This window comes from Nilaparvata lugens, chromosome 6 (assembly GCF_014356525.2).
Source record: "Nilaparvata lugens isolate BPH chromosome 6, ASM1435652v1, whole genome shotgun sequence".
Taxonomy (NCBI): Eukaryota; Metazoa; Arthropoda; class Insecta; order Hemiptera; family Delphacidae; genus Nilaparvata; species Nilaparvata lugens.
In genome coordinates, this window is record NC_052509.1 from 37,954,157 (window position 1) to 37,974,369 (window position 20,213).

At 36.9% G+C, this 20,213-nt stretch overlaps 1 protein-coding gene across 1 annotated transcript in view; it reads left to right on the top strand.

The window, feature by feature from the left end:
* LOC111057744 (MTRF1L release factor glutamine methyltransferase) overlaps positions 1–20,213 on the top strand; it is an 84,282-nt gene that overhangs the window by 38,947 nt on the left and 25,122 nt on the right. The window contains exon 4 of the mRNA XM_039431450.1: positions 15,562–15,775. Coding sequence (XP_039287384.1) covers positions 15,562–15,775 — 214 coding nt within the window. The remainder of the gene's footprint in view (positions 1–15,561; positions 15,776–20,213) is intronic.

Here is a 20,213-nt window from a genome sequence, read left to right on the forward strand (position 1 = left end):
AGCAGAGCAGTAGCTTGAAGAAACACAATGAGGAAAAATATAAACAAAGTCCAACATACATGGGAATTAAATTTATGGGAAAATGGCATAAATGACAAAAACATGTTGTGATAAAATATTTTAAAAAAAGGGTACTGAGATTTTTATTTTCTTTATATTTATATTACAAGTAGCCCTATACAGGAAAGAGATAAATTAAATTTATTGGTTGTCTCCCAGGTTGCATAAGACATGAACCTGATACATCAAAATTCAAGGAATTACTGAAAGCATATTTGATAGATGCTACAGTTTAGTAAACCAGTTTACTGTAAAAAAAGGAATTCTAAACAGTCACTATTTCTCTCTAGCTTTAAGTTAGTTTTAGTTTTTTACTTTTTATGTACATTTCCATATATGTTTTGGAAAGAAATAAATGATTGATTGATTGATAGCTGACAACATCTTGGCAGAGCAAGCTTTGAGTGTAGCAACATCTTTGGACTCAGGATTGACAGAGAGGGCAACAGCACTAACAGTCACCAACATCATGAAGGCTAAGGCAAAGTTTGGTGGAGGAGCAAGATGTTGTAAGAAGAATTCCAGGAATGATCTGAAACATTGGCAGACATTGTCCAAGAAAGATAAAGGTCTTCATCTGAGACATCAGCAGAAATCATCCAAGAAAGGTGAAGGTCTTTATCTGAGATGTCAACAAAGTTCAGGAAATGGAACATGCCACCATGAATGCAGAAGATGATGATTGCTCTGTCTGACCGGGCACTTACCAATGCAGACCTCTACAAGTATGTGTGTCATCTAAAGCTGAAACAATTCCAATGTGTGTTTATGTGGGATGCTCTACCGGCTGCAGGACCATTGAGATGGGAATGTGGTATCATCAATCTTGACAGCAGTACTGGTGCTGGCACACATTGGGTGTGCTATGTGAAGAAGGATGATGTTGTCTACTACTTTGATGGATTTGGCAACCTGAGACCGCCGCAGGAGTTCATTGACTACATGTATCAAGGATCGATACCAGCATCAAGGATTGAGTACAACTATGATCAGAAGCAGAAGGATCTCTATTCTCATATTTGTGGACATTTGTGTTTGAAATTTTTGATTGATGATAATAAATTATTACAATCTATAAAAACATGTATTATTATTCCCCATTGTCTTCCCATATACATATACTGAGTAAGAACATATTGCAAATCATTGTGCAATAGTACATTGAGCAGTCAAGACCATGATGCTCTGCTTTGGAGGTAATACTTCTGTATTGAAAAGTGGCTTTTACCCACCTCTTGATACAAGTACTGGTAAATGGGAAGTTTGTCTCATCAGCTTTACCAGCTGTAATTCAATACCAAATGTTGAGGCGGGCTACAACAATACACTGCACTATTATGCACCGAAACTATCAAATTATATTGTGAAGAAATTAGCGTCAACTGACCTGGCACTGACACATCAGGAGCTAACATCTGTTGACAATCCAAATATGACAAATTATTGGTATGGTTATGTACATAATGTTGGAACCAGAGGCAATAGATGGAAGATTGGAGTGAAAGAAGAAGAGAAGGAAAAAGAGGATATTGCCTCCAAGGTGATGCTGGATACGAGTGCTGAATTTGGACCGGATCTCCAGCATATATCATTACCAGAGAGAGACGTTTTGAATTTCAAACTATTGCCACCCTGCTTAGAGCGAGGTTACATAACTGAGGCATACAGTTCTCATTGGCTGTCGATCCATTGACCTTGAAATATTCAGTTCTAAGCAATGCGAAGTTAGATTTCTGCCTAGTCAATTCAATAGGACAATTAATGGGATTTAGTGATAAACATATTGTAGAAGCCAAAAAGGAGGCTAAAGGTGATTTTACAGTACAAATCAATAGACCTAATGTACTGTGTATAAAGTGTTACAGTGTGGGTGGATCCTATTTGAATGGGGTCAAGGATCTACAAGTTTTACCTGGATGTTGATCCAGGGTATAAAATGGTTGTAACTGTGCAGAATGTGATCTATTTACCTGTGGACATCAAGCAGATTGTAAGCATTTCATTGGAGGTGGTTGATGAGAACGGACGTCTGATATATGATAAAGGTGAGGAGATTAACCCTTTCACTGCCATATAAATGTGAGCTCAATGTGTCTGACAAACCAAACTAATGTTCACAAATGAATCCATCAGTCAATTTTCATATGAAGCCCATAGCCTTTTAAGTATATAGCCTATTTCACTTTATGTACCTAATACTTATACAACTGCACTGTTTTTTTTTCTTAGTTGAATAATAAGAGGATATATTATAATAATAATAGTGGAAGAGGAAAAGGTTGACTCTCTTCTTCACTATCACTACTGCCCCAGGAAAATTCCAGTTCCACTTCATATATTATATTATATATCATATGTGATCAAGTACATCACATCATTTTATTTACAAAGTAAAAGTCACACATTTAAAATCAGTGTGTCAAGCCATTGGATAAAATTTAGTGTTGCTTGATGCACCTCATCAAGGTTTCCATTAAACTTAAAAATTGGACATTCTAACATTAAATGATTCTTTGTCTGTGTCTCAGTGCCACATTCACATACAGCAGTGTCAGAAAAGCCCCATTTATACATCAGGCCTCCACATATTCCATGGCCAGTGCGCATTCGGTTCAACCGAGTCCATGTTCTTCATGGCAGTTCAAATCCTGCTGGTCTTATGGTTGGATCCAAATTCCAGGCACTGCCATTCTCAGCAAAATTATGCCAATGTTCTCTCCAGGCATTGGATAAGTCAAAGTTGGAGTCCAACTTTGGAATTGCATGGAGCATTCCTGGATTTAAGTCACTGTCTTGGCATATTTTTAAGGTCTTTATGGATGGGTAGGGTCTGATTTTTATTTATTTCAGCAAACAAGCTTTTAAGAGCTTTATGACGTCTCAGTTGTGGTGGTGGAATATTACTTAACACAGGGAGCCACTCTCTAGGAGTTGACTTGACAGTGCCTGAGATCATCCTCATAGTTGAGTTCAAAGCTGTATCTATCTGCTTGGTGTGAGCACTGCTCATCCATACTGGAGCACAGTATTCTGCAACTGAATATACCAGGGCCAAACCAGCTGTTCTCATTGTGTCTGCTGAGGCACCCCAAGATGAGCCAACAAGTTTTTGCAATATGTTGTTTCTTGTTTGCAATTTTGCTCTCAGCCTTTGAGTGTGGCATCTGTATGTGAGCGACCTGTCAAGTGTAATTCCTAAGTACTTAGGAGTAAAATTGTGTCTCAGTACTCTCCCTGCAAGTGTAATATTCAGAGCAGTACCTGCCTCCTTATTATTTAGGTGGAAACATGAGGCCTCTGTATTCAATAAGTTTGGACACAATCTCCATTTTCGAAAGTACTCCTGCAGGTCTGTAAGGTCAGCTGTTAGTTTGTCCTCTGCTGCATTCATACTCTTACTCTGCACAGTCAAAGCAATATCATCAGCATAGATGAATTTGCTTGCATTCATCTGTGGCAGGTCACTTATGTACAGATTGAAGAACAATGGGGAGAGGACCAATCCCTGAGGAAGACCATTGTGGAGCTGCCTCATTCTGCTCTCCTTGCCACCCATATGCACTGAGAATACTCTTGCTGATAGCATGCTTCTTACCAAGTTATAGATTTTCATGCAGGGGATAGTTTTAATTAATTTGTACAGGAGTCCCTTTCTCCAGACAGTATCATAGGCACATGATATGTCTATGAAAACTGCAGATGTTTTGAGACTCTTCTGAAAACCACATTCTATGTTTGTGGTTAGGGCCATGACTTGATCTGCACAGCTACGTTTTTGTCTGAAACCAGCTTGCTCTGGGGGGGGGGGATAACTGAAGTGATTGTTGGCTCAATTCTGTTATACAGCAACCTCTCCAATACCTTATATGTTACACTTAGGAGGGCGATTAGTCTGTAACTGCTAGCATCATTTGGATCTTTACCAGGCTTCAATATGGCAACAATTTTTGTTTTCTTAAAAACAGTTGGTAATATCCCAGTTTCCAGAATATTTGAAAAGAAATCTGCAAGCCACTTCCTTACTTCAATTCCACACCCTCTCAGAAACTCTGGGAACATTCCATCTAGTCCAGCTGCTTTCCCTGTTTCCCTGAAGTTCCACTTCATCAATTTAAGGATCTGAGCTAAGTAAAAAAGCTTGAATTTCATGTTCAGAATAAATTTTAATTGAATTATCTATAACAAATGCAAATTAACATCACTCCACAAACAGAAACAAGTATACACTTTTGAATCACAACATACAACAAAACACATGGTGCTTCACTGCAGCTGTTCACTGAAACCTAGATACCTTTGTCAAATGAAATCGGAATCAGTTGAGACTTGGCTTATTATGTTGGCAACACTACAGACTATGTCTGTATCATAAAATAAAGGCAAATGGAAATATATGTGGATGACACAGTGAGCTCAAAGATGAAAACGAATATATTCAGGCTTGGTGTGTTCAGACATACTTATCAAAAACAAATATTTTCGTGCTTGACAGTGAAAGGGTTAATATTACTCTGCATTTGAGACAGCGTAAGTGAGATGGTGTTATTATTCTCAAAGTGGAATCAAGGATTGGACGTGGAGGCGGAAATGTCTCCCATGGAGGGTGGTCCAGAACCTAGAAAAATAGATAATAGGAGTGCAAATGCAAAACATGTCATTCGACATTCAACCTCTGTAAGTTTAACATGAAGAAGCATTAATTATCTAAAGGAAAGCGGCTGTCAAGTGAGACAACATTAGCAATGGGAGTTTTGGATGTGACAAGGAATGGACCTTCATTGGACACCAGTATCATTGGCTATGAGTACCACTCTCATGCCCCCTATACCACAAGCTTCAAGCTTCAATACCAATGATGAATTGAGGATACCAATCCAGCAACAGGACATCTACACACTGCCATCTGAGAGCTATCTACATCTGGAGTATACAGTGCTTGGGGCAACCAATGCTGCTGTGGCTGGAACACTGTGTGTGTCTGGATTTTTCCCCAATCTGTTTTCAGAGATATGTTATGAAATCAATGGTGTGGAGGTGGACAGCATTCATAATCTGGGTATCACCAGTCAGATGAAGAATGCTATGACATTTGAGCGAGATGAATTCAACAAGATGGAAGTGGCCGGCTACAAGTTTAGCTCAACCACTGGTTTTGCCAATTTTGCTGTGGATGGTATAAAAATGGATGTACCTCTACAATACCTGCTGGGCTTTGCTGAAGACTATAGACAGATTCTGCTAAATGTGAAACAAGAGCTGGTGTTGAGATGTAGCACTAATTTCAATGACTGTGTGAGTGTTGCTGGTGTCAATGTTACAATCACAAAGCTTTTGTGGAGAATGCCATATTTAGAAGTGGCTGATGATGTAAGAATGTGTCTGCTACAGATTGTGCAGAATGACATGCCAATCAGTATGCCATTTCATCATTGGGAATTGTACAAGTACCCAACCTTGTTGCAAACTACAAAACATACATGGACTGTCAAGTCAACAACTCAGCATGAGAAGCCATGCTACATTATAGTTGGCCTGCAGACTGCAAGACACGGTGTAGCAGCAGCTAACAGTTCAAAATTTGACTAATGTAGTATGAAGAATATTTGAGTGTTTTAAACAACAAATACTACCCATAGGAGAGCATTGATGGCAATGATAATTGTGTCTACAACATGTATGCAGCTGAAAGCTGCATATAGAGTCTACAATCATGATAATGCTCGCTCAAGTAAACCTCTGCTTGAGAAAGGTGCTATAAGCACTGGTAATATAATGTTGTTCACTTTTGATTGCTCCCGCCAAAATGAATCACTCAAAACAGGAAGTGTCAATGTGAGGATTGAGTTTGAAGCTGCAATATTGCAGCAGATTCACATGCCCACTGCCTAATGATTCATGAAATGATTAAAGAGTACCGACCATTGACTGGTCTAGTACAGTCAGCATAGAGAGAATATAAAATACTTATGAAATGCATTGTGCAGCTCATTCTCATTTGGAGCATTGAGTGATACAGTCATGTTCAAGTTGGCTACTGTTATCTTCCATACAAAGGAAGATGGAGAGATAAGTGAAGGAGAGGATGTGGTAAGATGTCTAGACAAACCATTGAAGAAGGATGCTTCTACAAGTACTACTTACCTACATACTACTTCTGATGATGATGGCATGGTATTTGAAGACTGTAGTGAGATGACAACTGTAACAATGCTGTAGTTAACAACTGGGACAACTTTGCAACATTTACACCGAGAAGAGCTAGCAACATTTTTGGTCCACTAACACTCTACCTGATAAATTTCCAAGGACTTGAGGGACTGGAGCATGATTTCATTGTGAAGGAGATTGCAGTACTGGAACGTGATGATAATCATCATGTAACAACTCATCACTACTTTTCCAAGCTGCACTACTCAGATATGCTGTTGAAAACAAGTGCAGTGCTTGACAACAATTGTCTACATCAAGCTAAACATGGACTGCAATGGTTGGCCAAAAGAGCTGGTCAACAACATCTTCCCTACACAGCTCTGAAACCAATTGTTTGCTATATGATTGGACAGTGGCTGGCTGACAGCAACTTATGGATATGACACAATCACTCTATTGGACAAGCTGTTGCAGCTGGATGATGAGGAGAATATAGAGTACATCGACTTGACATTGCCCTATCTCTACTACAAGATACCAAGCCTGGAGGAAATGATAAGGACCAGCGCAGGACATGGAAGCTACTGCCTGGAGCATTACCTTCTCAACTATGTGGAGTCTGTGCGGAAGAAGCTGACTGGATCAAGGAAGGAGCCTATGGATGCACCACTACTCTGTGCACTCAATATTGTGAACTCAACCCCTGATTGGATTATGAAGACAATGCTTGAAGATAGATATTTTTGTTGTAACTTTTTCATGTCAATAAATAAACATTTGATTTAATTTACTGTTATATTATTCATTTTTACCCCCATTCTAGGCTATATATAAGTGGAGATGTTCGTCTCTTGGACATCAGTCAATTGCTATCTGTTGACAATGTTGCACTTTGAAGGTTATGTTTTGTTTGGTGATAGCCAACAAGTACCTTTGGATACTATCTACAGTCTCAAGTATAGTAAAGTAGCTTGTGAATTTGGATAATGTCTATAATTGGCAAAATAAGAATATCAAGATTGAATTGATCTTTAACGATTATTCATCCCAAAAGTATTGGTGTGAATTTGAATGCTGTGACAAAAGTCTAACTCTTATCAACAACAGGAAGGTAACCTTTGTAGGATTCTCATACTGCTGAGGTGATGGACATGTGGAGAGATTTAGTGTTCAGGAGACCCTGCTCTACTAATTACTATCTACAGTGCTGTTTATTGGGATAGTGTACAAACTGATGGAGTATGCAGCATTTCAGAACAAGAGGAAAGGTCGGCAGAGGTCTATCATGAAACCAGGAAATATAAAAGAGGATTTCCAATTACTAATATATATATTCTGTTTTATAATGGAAAATTTATACGGGAAGAATAAAAATATCGTTTTCTCTTCTCTACCTAATAGTGATAAGTATAGTTGAGTGTACACTGAGTGTTCAGACTTCTAGATGCAAAAAAATATATCCTCTGGTTCTGTTGATACTAATCTCCACTACTTACCTTTACCACCTTGGATTCAAACCTGGAACCTCTGACTTGGAAAGCTGACATGTTAACCACTACATTATAGAGGATTTATGTTTAAAGACTCAAATTATATAGAATATGATACTTCTTCTTACATTTCTATTTGTAAAGATTAATTGAGAAGCTATAAGTGAGTCATGATGGGGTGACATCATCATGGGCCTGTTGAAACAGGAAAAGTTACCCCCACCACTTTTCTCTGTTTGGTATAAGAAGGCTTGTCAACACTGAGAGGTAGTCAGTCTATTGCAACATGTTGTCAAACAGTAAGCTATGTCTGCAGGATGCAGTGATCAAGCTTGAGGGGAACTACATAATCATGGTATTATCTCATTGACAGACTTTTTCAACAATGCAAGACATTTGGAATCATGTCCAGATCATGACTCTCACATTTGTGCTTGCTCCAGATTTAGGGATAAGCAACAGGCAGTTGTCAATGCAGTAAGCATAGACAGTGTTCTTTATAGAAGAGGTGATATTCATAATCCATAAGAAAATACAGCTGTCAGCAATGGATGTGTACATCAATTCCTGACTGATGTCTTCACCCACATTATGAAGAATATCAAGGATGGAATCAACAAAGTTATAATGCAGCCTTGGCCACCTGGACTTCCGATCAAGATTAGTGTGCTGTTTGATGACACACAAGTGTTGTTGAAGACATTCTTCAAGCTGGGACACAGCATAGTCACCATTGTGGATCTCCAAAAGATGCCTGACTGGAAGAACAAAGATGTGAAAATTGTACTGAACTTTCTTGATCTACAAGAACGCTATTGGTGTGAATTCAAATGTGGTGTCCGAAAACTGGCCTTGCTAGGATTGGGCAAGGAGAAGGATTTATATTTGCAGGATTTTCACTGGTTGAGGGCACTCATTGGGTGAAGAGATTCAGGATCGAGGATGGAGAGTTGGGTGATCCAGCTTTTGAAATAATCATTTACAAGGCATTTGCTCCCAGAATTATGTGCACACCTTACGAATTCTATGTCGAAGATGATGATACTTCTTGTGATGTACCTGATGGACCCTGCAAAGTTTGTGAGCATGAGGAGCCATCAGCTGAGAGGTATCATAGGACTGATGATTATAAAAGAGGAGAGAAGCTGTTTCATTTGTATATTCTTTTCAATAATTGAGATTTGTCAATAAATACTTGCACATTTTCATTATTATTCAACAACTTCCTTATCACTTGGCTATAAGTACATTATGATGTCATACAGACCAGTTGAAACATGAAAACTTTCCTGTTGAGTTACAGTTGATCTATTGAAAAAAGTTATTTCAACAAAAGATATCCATCGTGGTGTAACCTACCTGCATTCCCTTAACCTGCTCATAAACAATAGAGATTCAAACCCAGGACTCTAGAATGGAAAGCAGAAGTGCTAACCACTACACCATGATGGATATCTATTTACTTGTTGTTTATTATGTATACTTCAACTACTATATCCAAAGAGTATAAATTAATTGCAGCTACTAGTGAGCTGTAGGGTTTCTGAGCTTGGGATCTATAAGTTCTGGACTTACAGAGTCCAGGACTGGAAAAAGCTCTCAGGTCTAAATTGAGTGGCATTTGTGATATCTTACAAGTTTTTCAAAGTTTTCTATAAAACAGTAATGGCTGTTGAGATCTCCCTCTTCTTCTTCTTCTTCTCCATCTCCATGAGTGGTGGTGGTGGTGGCTTCACTGATGTCCTGAGTGGTGGTAGCGTCACTGCTGTCCTGAGTGGTGGTGGCTTCACTACCATCAGTGTCATGGAGGAGTAGTAGATCAAAATGATCCTCCCTCATTTCTTTACAACACATCTTGGATAAATTATACACTTGGAATCAAGACCATATATATTGACTGTTTTACTCAGATTATCTTTTTCAAACCAGTCAATTCGGTTGATGGTTGTGGGAAAGGATATTCCCTTGAAATCATATTTTTCAATGAACTAATTATATCTATCATTGATTCATTGGGGATTTGCTCCTTGCACAAGTTTGGCAAGGATGGCCCACTTAAAACATTGTTGATCATTATTCTTGGGGTTTATGATTGCTTTTCTTGCTGCAATTTTGGCCAGCAGTTCAATGTAGGAGGATACTTGAAGTGGTTTGTGCTTGCTTATGTGGATGAGAAGACCGTCAATGATGAGGAGGCTCCATCTGCTAGAGTTGCCCTCGAACTTGGCCTCTTCTTCCAACAGCTTCTTGCATGCCTCCTTGATAATTTCAGCTAGATTGTTGACATTGAATATGGTATAATTGTGTGTTTTGAATGCAACATTCTGTAATTCTTCCTGCTCAATGTTCTTCTCATAAAGGTGGCTGCATTGGTATGTAGCCTCCAACACTAGGTTGACCTTGATTGGTTTGAAACTCCTAGCCTATGACATCAACAATCTTCGACTGCAAGCTGTTCATCAGAGAGTGGAAGTCCTTTGCTGGATTTGGTGAAGAGATGTTGTTGTAGAACAGTGTCCAAATGTTGTTGTTGAATGCCTCTTCTAAGGTACAAAACTCTTCTGATGAGCTGCTGGTGTGCTGACATCTTGTAGCTTTGTTCATCTGCAACATACATACAAGCAGATTAATAATAATGATGATAAGTAATGTGTCCCCCATGGTCATCTTAATCTAGTGCAATAAGAGTGGAACCCCCTTATATAGAGTGGAAGCCTCCCACTTGAGTGATGAGTCCCCATGAACATCTTGGGCTAGAGTGACAGGTCCCCCATAGACATCTTAGAGCAATATATCTTCATGGTCATCTTAATCTAGAGCAATATGTCCCCATGGACATCTTGAGCTAGAGCGACAGGTCTCCATGGCCATCTCAATCTAGAGTGATATGTCTCCATGGACATCTTGATCTAGTCCCCCTAATCTAGAGTGACACAGGTCTCCATGACCATCTTAATATAGAGTTATAGACCCCATGGGCATCTTGATCTAGATTGATAGGTCCTCCTTGGAGGCCTCTATTAATGCTATTTACTCTATATGCTTGAAACCAATAATATTTTATCTATCAATTGATATCCCAAATCTAGGTTGAACTCAGAATGAACAATGACTTAAATTGAAATTCCAAATTTAGGTTAGGTTGGCAGACATTACTAGTTACTTTCACATATCTAACCTAGCCAAAATTTATTCAACTTCTAGAAATATACTCTATACACAATTGTTCAGAAGAAACATGGAAAAGTTCTACAAGAAATATAAGCTTAATATTAAAACAATATGATAAACTCTTGTACTTACTTTGCTTTTCACTGTGATAAACTCCAACTGATGGCTTGAATTTAACCTTTTCTGCTTCATAATGTGCACAACTACACTGTTTGCATTCGAATGATCTCTCCTGGCTGAACAGCTCCCTTATATACACCAGCCACTCCCCACCACATTCCATCAACTCTAGATTTATTTTCCAAGTCCATAGGATGAGGGATAATAATTTTTAATACTTTTAAATATCTTTAATACTTTCTAATAATTTTAATAATTCTTAATAAATTTTATTTTACTTATTTCTCTTTTAATTTTTCTCTATTCATTTATTTTTTTATTTCTTTTCTTTTCTTTTTTGATCTTGAACTTTGACCCTGTGCTAGAACACACAAAATCTAACTACTCTCTACAATTAATGTTCAGTAACATTTTTACCTAAAATTGAAAATAAGCTTGAAATTCGAGAAAATGTGATTATTTAATTGCAAACTGTCGACAAATGTTGATTCTATTAAATCATTCACTATGAAGAGATAGCAGACCTCGTGTGTCTCCAGCGTTATTGTCCTGTCATCAGCTGGCTCAGATCTTTGAATAGTAGACTTGAGATGCGTGTGAGCACTAGCGTCAGGTGATCAATGTTCATAACGGCAAGGAAAATTGTGTAAGTGGGCCACACCAGATTTTTGTGGTATAAATAATGGTTAGGCTATTTTTAAAATAAATTTGTAAGGATTTTAGTTGGTGGGGAGTCTTCTATTACGGGAAGGTCTCACAAAGCCTGATTATATAATCCAAGCTTTTAATGGGTCTTATCGTTAATTTATCTTTGCTGAGTATTTAAAAATAGGGTGTTGTCATTTTAACGCAGCAGGTGTGTTCACGCAGCAGGAAAATCAGTAATTATACAAGAATTACGTCGTGATTTTTTTGCCACTTCCGTCAACTAGCTTTGTTTTCAAGGTCAAAGTTTCCGGTGGATGTAGTGTATTTTGTTTTCAAAATTTAGCCGGTGCATGTAGTCCAGGCAATGAATGCTCAAAAGTGGGTATAGACTAAAAGAGGGATATATTTCGGTAGACAGTTTTTGACCTTATAGCTCTGTTTAGTGTAGATGAGAGGTGAACATATCAAAAGTCCCCACCCCCTACCACTGTACTAAGGGGGTGGGGGTGGTTCAAAGGTCTTTTTTTTTGTTTTTGAATATACTTGGGATCTATCCGTCTTAATGTATGTTACTATTCAGAAAAAAATTAAAACTTATAAAATTTCCCACAACATCCTCTTCTATGACCCTCATCTAACTCTATTTTGAAGTAATAAGGAAGTGAACATTTCAAAAGTCCCCACTCCTACCCCCTGTGCTAAGGGGGTGAGGCGTGAGCTTTGTTTTCAATGTACCATTTTTTTGTTGCATATATCTCGGAAACTATGTGTCTTAATTAAGGACATGACTATTCAGTACAAAATTAAAGCTTATAAAATTTCCTACAACATTTTTATCCCACAAATTTTTCCATATCTTATAGTTTTGACATAGCATAGTCTTATAGTTTAGCATATCTGAGCCTCAAGGTGTGACATTTTTGAAAAGAATAACATGTTTGCCACCAATTTTTGGTGCATTTTAGCATCATGCATTTTGAACTATTGATGAAAAAAATCCAGGTTGATTATAATATTGGGTTATTTATCCAGTTTGATTATTGTAATGATGATGGCATTAAAAATTTGAAATAAAAAACGAATAATAAATGTTTAGGAACATGACAAAAGTAGAACTCTATACGGCCAAAGGCCACTTTTCTTCTTAAAGGAGCGCCCCTTGAGAAAGATGGTGAGGTTATCGGGTTTAAGGGCTTATCAATAGCATACAAGCCACTACTAGAGACTTAATGCAGGAGGCACATGAAGATTTCCTGGTGGCTAAACCAGCATCAATAGCCTACTCAAATACCCTGGAAGCATGCCTCTAATTTCCAGGTCAAAAGTGACTAAGATATTTTCATTCGTTTTATATATGAATTTTCTATTGTTTTCTTTTTTCGAATTTTGTGATTATAAATGTGTTGTGTATAGTGTCATACGCTAAATAAATAAATAAATGCAGGAGGGGGGTAAGGTGAGGGAAAGGCAAATGGAATGTATTCTCTCGAAATTCCCAAATAATGTAATTGTATAGAGTACGTATTACAATAAAAGCCACGATATATAGCATGAACATTTGACTCTCATCACATGAGACTCATCTCTGATTTTTTGGGTGGTGATGAGAGTTTGGTAGTTTGCTCTCGGCTACCTGTATCCTCACTTGGAACATTCTCTTCATTAACCATATGCATGCAGAGTGATAGGGGAAGATGTGTGAGACATTCACACCCCCACATCCCTACCACGCCAGCCACTCTTTCATCGTTTGAGGGATTGAGGCTTATGTTATATCTCGTGGCCTCTACACCAAACTGGCATATCACCCCTTCCTTCCTGAAAAAATATTTATATGCCTAAAATAGAATATTGGTTCACCCTTGGCTGGTATTTGCTTACACAAAACATATTTATGTGAATTTTCTTTCTTTATGATAATGCCATATTTCTTCCAGAAATAGGGAGAATCTGAAAAATGTTTACGTTTCTTCCTCTGTTTAAACTGTTTAGCTAGTAGAATTTTGTAAGAGGCCATTTTTCTTTAGAATTTCTATATAGATTATTTTTGTATAGATCACAATTGGGCTATTGATCCTCCACCAAATTATTTTTAAAATAATTGTGTATCATTAAATCAATAAATCTGCGTAAATTTCTAAATGTTTTGGAAAAAGTGGAATTTCGCTCCTCTACCCCAAAACTGAACGCTCTAGATGGTGTAACTCTTCACCAAAAAATATAGGGGCTGTGTGGAACAGTTTGTCTTTGGAGGGAAACTTTAGCTCTTGTATCAATAATTGAATTTAAATGTTTGTATCATTGTGCACATGAGCTCAATTTGGGTAGACACCCCTTCTGAGTAACGATTCTGTCTGGGTATTCAAAAGGTGGGTCAATAGGTGGTTACATACAAAAGGTATGTAAGGTCCATGTTATAATGGCAGTGGAGAAAGGTGGCATAACAACGTATCCGATCCTCTGTCTTGTCAATGCCTTCCATGGAGGGTAACTGATACTGGTTTAATGATATACTATTAACTGTTCATTCTCATTTAAAATAATCGTTTATATTTTATCAAGCAAGAAATGATATTTTTCAATGATTTCATAATGAATTTTCATTATCAAGATAAAATATTTTGTTAATTAATCATATTTCTGCATTGTTGAAAATCAATCTGGCAACAGAGCAAAGCAAGAAAGATATAGTGCTATCTGCTTTGTTGAATGATAGACAAGGATAGCAATACAAATTGCTAATTAAACACTGCCATTATAACGTGGACCTCACTATAGTTATAGAGTTTTGTTTCCTCTCTCTTATTGAAACAAGGGAACATTTTTCGTTTTACTAAGAGATGATGAGAAATTGAATAACTGTAGACTATTAATTATTATTAGAAGTGTCTTGTTTGGTATTATTGTTTATTGTTTTTGAAGGGACAGATTCAAGGATCCAAAGGTTAAAAGAACCCCACACGTCAACCGAAGCTTATTGTGTTCCGAAGTAGTATGTCAGTTAGGCAAACCAATACCTATGTCCTTTACAAGAACCAGAAGTTTTCCCTATACTAACATTCCATTCATCACCTGGTTGCAATTCTTGTAGCAATCCAGTGTGATATGCTTGGCAGTCTCTTCAAACTGATTAGTCCTTGTGACCAACGTGATTACTCCTGACCTTCTTTGTAGGTCCTTCCGCTGAGGAAAGGGAAAGGGTGGCCAAGTTGCCTCTAGGGCGCCCGGCCACCCTTGACTCAGCCTCTTGACCCACATTTGTGCCTGGAGTTTCACCCATCTCTGGTCTCTTGGGTTTTTCTTTTTGCCCCTCCGAAACTCTGCAGGGTCAAAAGCGTCACCTCTCCCAAGAAGTTTTACCTGGATGGCCGCCCTTCTTCTTTGAGCAGTGGTGAGTTTTGGCCTCTCCACCCACAAACTCGTGACCTACGTGAGTTCCACTCCTGGCCTTTTTGTAGGTCCTTCCTACCGAGAGAGGGGACGCCAAACTGCCGGAGTTCTGGAGTTGCCTTGAGGTCCATTTTAGTCGCCTCCTACAACAAGCATGGGTACTGTGGGTGATTTCTGGTTTTCAACACATTCTTGAGTACAATGATCGACTCAAAGCTCCCCCAACCCACAGGGGGCGTCTTGTTTGGTAACACCAAACAGAATAATTTACAAAAATTGTACTTTTGAGTATTTGACTTACAATGCAACCTACTAATAAACATATTATTTTACATTCCATTGGTATAATTATACTACATGTTATTAGATCGTTTATATTAATGTTAATGTTTTGTATGTTTAGAACATTCACATCAAAGTTTTGTTATAAGTTATACTGATGTGTTTTATTACTCGTCTTCTGAATGATGATTATACTAGATAAAGTGGGATGATTTGTAGTATTGTTGAATTGAGCCTTCTTATTGCACAGACTGCCAGTTCAGTACATACTCGGAGAATGGGAGTTCAGGGGTTTGACACTTAGCATGCGCGCGCCCGTGTTCATCCCACGGCCTGAGACTGAACAGCTGATTGACGTGGTGCTGGCTGAGCAGAGCCAGCTCGAGTCACCACCTGCCTGCATCGTCGAGCTGGGCTGCGGCTCTGGTGCCATATCCATTGCTTTGGCCACCGCCTATCCACAGGTAGGCCTAAAAACATTTATCGCTCAAGTCAGTTTCACCTAAAACTCTGACGATTGCTTGAACGGAAAGAGTTGAAGATATTCAAAAGAAATGCTGAAATTTACAAGTATGTTATGTTTGAAGGAACGGATTCCAGGATCCAAAGGTTCAAATAAAAGGTTCAGTTCAGTTCGGACAGCCGAACAGATAAGACGCAACTCTGTGCTGTTCTGTGTTATCTTTCGATTCTCAATCCGGCGTGTATTTAATGGCAAAATTGTTTACAGTTAAAACGAGTTCCATTTTCATTTTATAAATATGCCGGCGGTCTGTGGCATTTGTAATAAAAAAATTTTAGAAAAAGTTTCATCAGAGAAATGTAGTGGTGTATGTGATCGAAATTTTCATGTTAAGTGTATCAGCAGTGATCTCGATGCAAGATGTACAAGATCGGGAAAGGACTGGAAATGCAAAGAGTGTCAAAGTCAATCTTCTGACCTCGCGAACTTGAATTCCGATGCATCCAATAGTGAGTATATATCAAAAGACTTTATGGTGAAAATGTTTGACAAATTTAAGGAAGAGGTATTCAGTGAATTGAAATCATTCAAAGAGGAGCTATCTGAACTTAAAAAGTCTAATGAGTTCATTTTTGATGGTATTGACTCTACGAACGTTTCAATAAAGGGTATAGAAAACGAATTGGGTGAAATTAAAAAACAAAATAAGGAGCTACGTGAAAGAAATCGACTTGAGGAAACTGTGAATGAACTACAAGAAAAAGTGAGATCCCTCGAACAGTACTCGCGACGAAATAATGTGGAAATTAGTGGTATTCCCATCACACCTAATGAGGACATTCAATGTGTGGTAAAAGACGTGGGAGCTGCACTAGGAGTCGACGTCAGCAGCTGCATCACTGCAGCCCACAGGATTCCATCGTTCAAAAGAGAGAGGGTACCGTCCATTGTAGTCCAATTCTCAAACAAATTCGAGAGAGATGTGTGGATCAACAAATTCAGGGAGCAGGGAGGAAAATGTACGGCTAAGAAGGTTAATCCCTTATTCTCAGAAAGCAGAGTGTTCATCAACGAACATCTATCACCGGACAATAAGCAATTTCTTTCACAGTTGAAAGGAAGATGTCAGGAAATTGGTTTTCAATATGCATGGTGTAGGGATGGTAAGTTTTTTGTAAGAAAGGCAAGCGGAGAAAAATGTATCAGAGTTGGTAGATTAAATGAATTGATTAAATTTAAAAATCAGTGATTCCGTTAACTCCAAATAGTAATCTTGCATTTAATGATTAGGTAATGTAAATTAATTAAAGAAAAAAAGAATCAGGTAATTTAAATATTATAATTATATGTCCATATGACTGAAAATATTACGAAAGAATTCATGAATTTGGATGAATCTTTTTTTAATTCTACCGAAAATAACAATATTGAATTTGCTTGCCTTTATGCAAATATTAGAAGCATTAGAAATAACTTCGATCGCTTTTTGTTAGAATTTTCACAAATAAAAAATAAAGTGCACTTTATTATATTTAGCGAAATATGGATAGGTGCAGACGAACTGAGTTTCTATAATATACCAGGATACAATAAATTTGCTTCATGTAATGAGAATTACAGATCTGGAGGAGTGTTGTGTTTTGTTTCAGATGAAATAACAGCACAACAAAGTATAGTTAATAGTATGAGAACTGCCGATTCTTTATTGTTAAGTGTAAGATTGAACAACTCATATTTTCAAATTTGCTGTTTGTACAGGCTACAGCAGTTCAGTGAGAATGAATTCATAGAGGAATTATCGGATTATACTCAGTTCTTGAATACGAATACAATTCTGATGGGTGATATGAACATAAATATATTAAATAGGAACACACAAGCTTCTAAGTATGTAAATTTACTGAACGATAACGGGTTTCTATCATTAATTAATGCACCAACAAGAATAACAGAATTTACCAGTACCTGCATAGATCATATTTTTATTAAGGATAGAAGAATTGACAGATATGAAACAGCAATATTTGATGTTAATCTCACCGATCATTGTATGTTAGGTCTTGTTTATAGGAAGCTTAATAGAAAACAAAATGACAACAAAAACAGAATGAAATTTCTATATAAATTACGAACTAGTCAACAATAAAATTAAAGATGTAATATATGAAGACTTTGCAAGAATTAGTGACGTCAATCTTTGTTATCAAAAGCTAGAAGATATATTAAATAATGCAATTGAATCCAGTTCAAAAACTAGAATTGTAAATAAAAAACTAGCTAAAGCGCAATTAATTAGTCCGTGGATAACTCTCGAGCTACTGAATAAATTAAAAAAGAGAAAACAACTTTATGCTATTGCAAAGCGAAGACCCTATGATAATTCTTTTCAAACGTATTTTAATTCATTCTGTCAAATACTGAAGGCTGATATCATTACTGAGAAGAATAATTACTATTCAAAATTGCTTATAGGAAGCCAGGCTAATTCAACCAAACAGTGGAAGATAATTAATGGTCTAACTGGAGTTAAAAAGAATAAAGGTATTGAACAAGTTGAGCTCTCTGATGGTACAATTATTTCAAAGTCACAGGACGTAGCTAGAGAAATAAATCAGTTTCTAATTGCAGTTGATAGAAATGATACTGTACCTGCTTCACGCTTATCAATGCAAGATAACAGCCCAGTTGAAAATAACAGTCATTCGTTTTATCTGTTTCCTACCACTGTCCCTGAAGTTGTTAATGTAATCAAAAGTTTGAAGTCTAAAACGTCATCCGGTTGCGATAATTTTAATACTAAATTAATAAAAAATATTTCGAATTCTATTGCACCATATTTATTGTTCATTTAATAAACCTAAGTTTTGAAAAAGGTATTTTCCCTGAGAATCTCAAATCAAGTGTTACTGTACCAATCTTCAAGAAGCAAAACTCAATAAAAATAGATAATATAAGACCGATTAGTTTGCTTTCAGTTTTTTCAAAAATAATAGAAAAAATTATGAAAGTAAGATTGACTAATTTTTTGCAAAGAATGAATTTTATAAGTGACAAACAGTTTGGATTTCAAAAGGGCAAATCAACCGAAGATGCGTTGATAAAAGTAGCAAACTATATTTATAATAATATTAATGATAAATTGAAAACTACTGGATTATTTGTGGATTATAGAAAAGCTTTTGACCTAGTGGATCATAAGCTTTTATTGAAAAAAATGGAAAGTATAGGAATAAGAGGAGTAGCGCTAAATTGGTTTCATAGTTTTTTAATGGGTAGGAAGCAACAGGTGCGCATTGGTGACCATCTTAGTGAACCGGAAATGGTAAAAATGGGGGTACCCCAGGGGTCAATACTTTCGGCAACCTTGTTTTTGATATTTATCAATGATTTATCAGGCCAGAATTTCAATGGTAATGTTTCTGCATTTACCGATGACATAGCAATCTTTTATACTGGTCAAAATCCTCAGGATATTTACAATAAGGTAGTTCAGGACCTTGGGCTGCTGAGTGGCTGGTGTTTTAAAAATAATATGGAAATAAATGTTGGAAAAACAAAGTATATAAATTTTAGTACCAGACCATTCGATTTCGACTGTAACTTAATTTATGATAACAAAGAAATAGAGAAAGTTCAGCAATTCAGGTATCTTGGGTTAATCTTTGACGAGAAAATGAGATGGAATTACCAAATTAATAAATTGCATAATGTCAATCAGGAAATTTTATTACTTGCGAAACTTCTGTGATGAAAAAGTGTTAAGAATGCTATACTATGCATTGGTACACTCGAATTTGCAATATGGCATAACATGCTGGGATGGAACCTTTAAAACGTTGATAAAACCAATTAGAACTACTCAAAATCACTTTATAAGAATAGCTCTGAAGAAACCAAGGCGTGAAAGCTCTTTTCCACTTTATAAAACAATTAATGTCTTGCCGGTTCAGTATCTTTTTGTATTCAGGGTTCTGCGATTATTCTTTGAAAAAAGTGGAAATACGAGTACAGATAACTTGATTTATAATACTAGACGAGCAGTTTCAAATTTTTTTAGATCTCAAAAAGTTAGTACAATGATTTTCAAAAATTCTTTTAGTTACTTGGGTACACAATATTTTAATAGTTTGCCAATGGATATCAGGAAATGTAATAATAAGAATAAATTTTCAAAGAAAATTAAAGCATGGCTATGGATGCAAACGGATGTTGATGTTCTAAGAATTAACCCGGTTTGAAGTTTTTTGTATTACTGTTTGTTCAGAGTTGATTATGTTGATTAGAAATCCATGAATCCAGTTGTTCTTCAGTTTGGGTATTGTTTTTGTTTGCTGCTTTGTTTTTTGTTAATTGTATGTTTGTATATCATTGTACTGTACAGAGATCTACTCATGTATGTTGTCTTGTTGTATTTGATTTTTTGCTTCTTGCTGGTTATC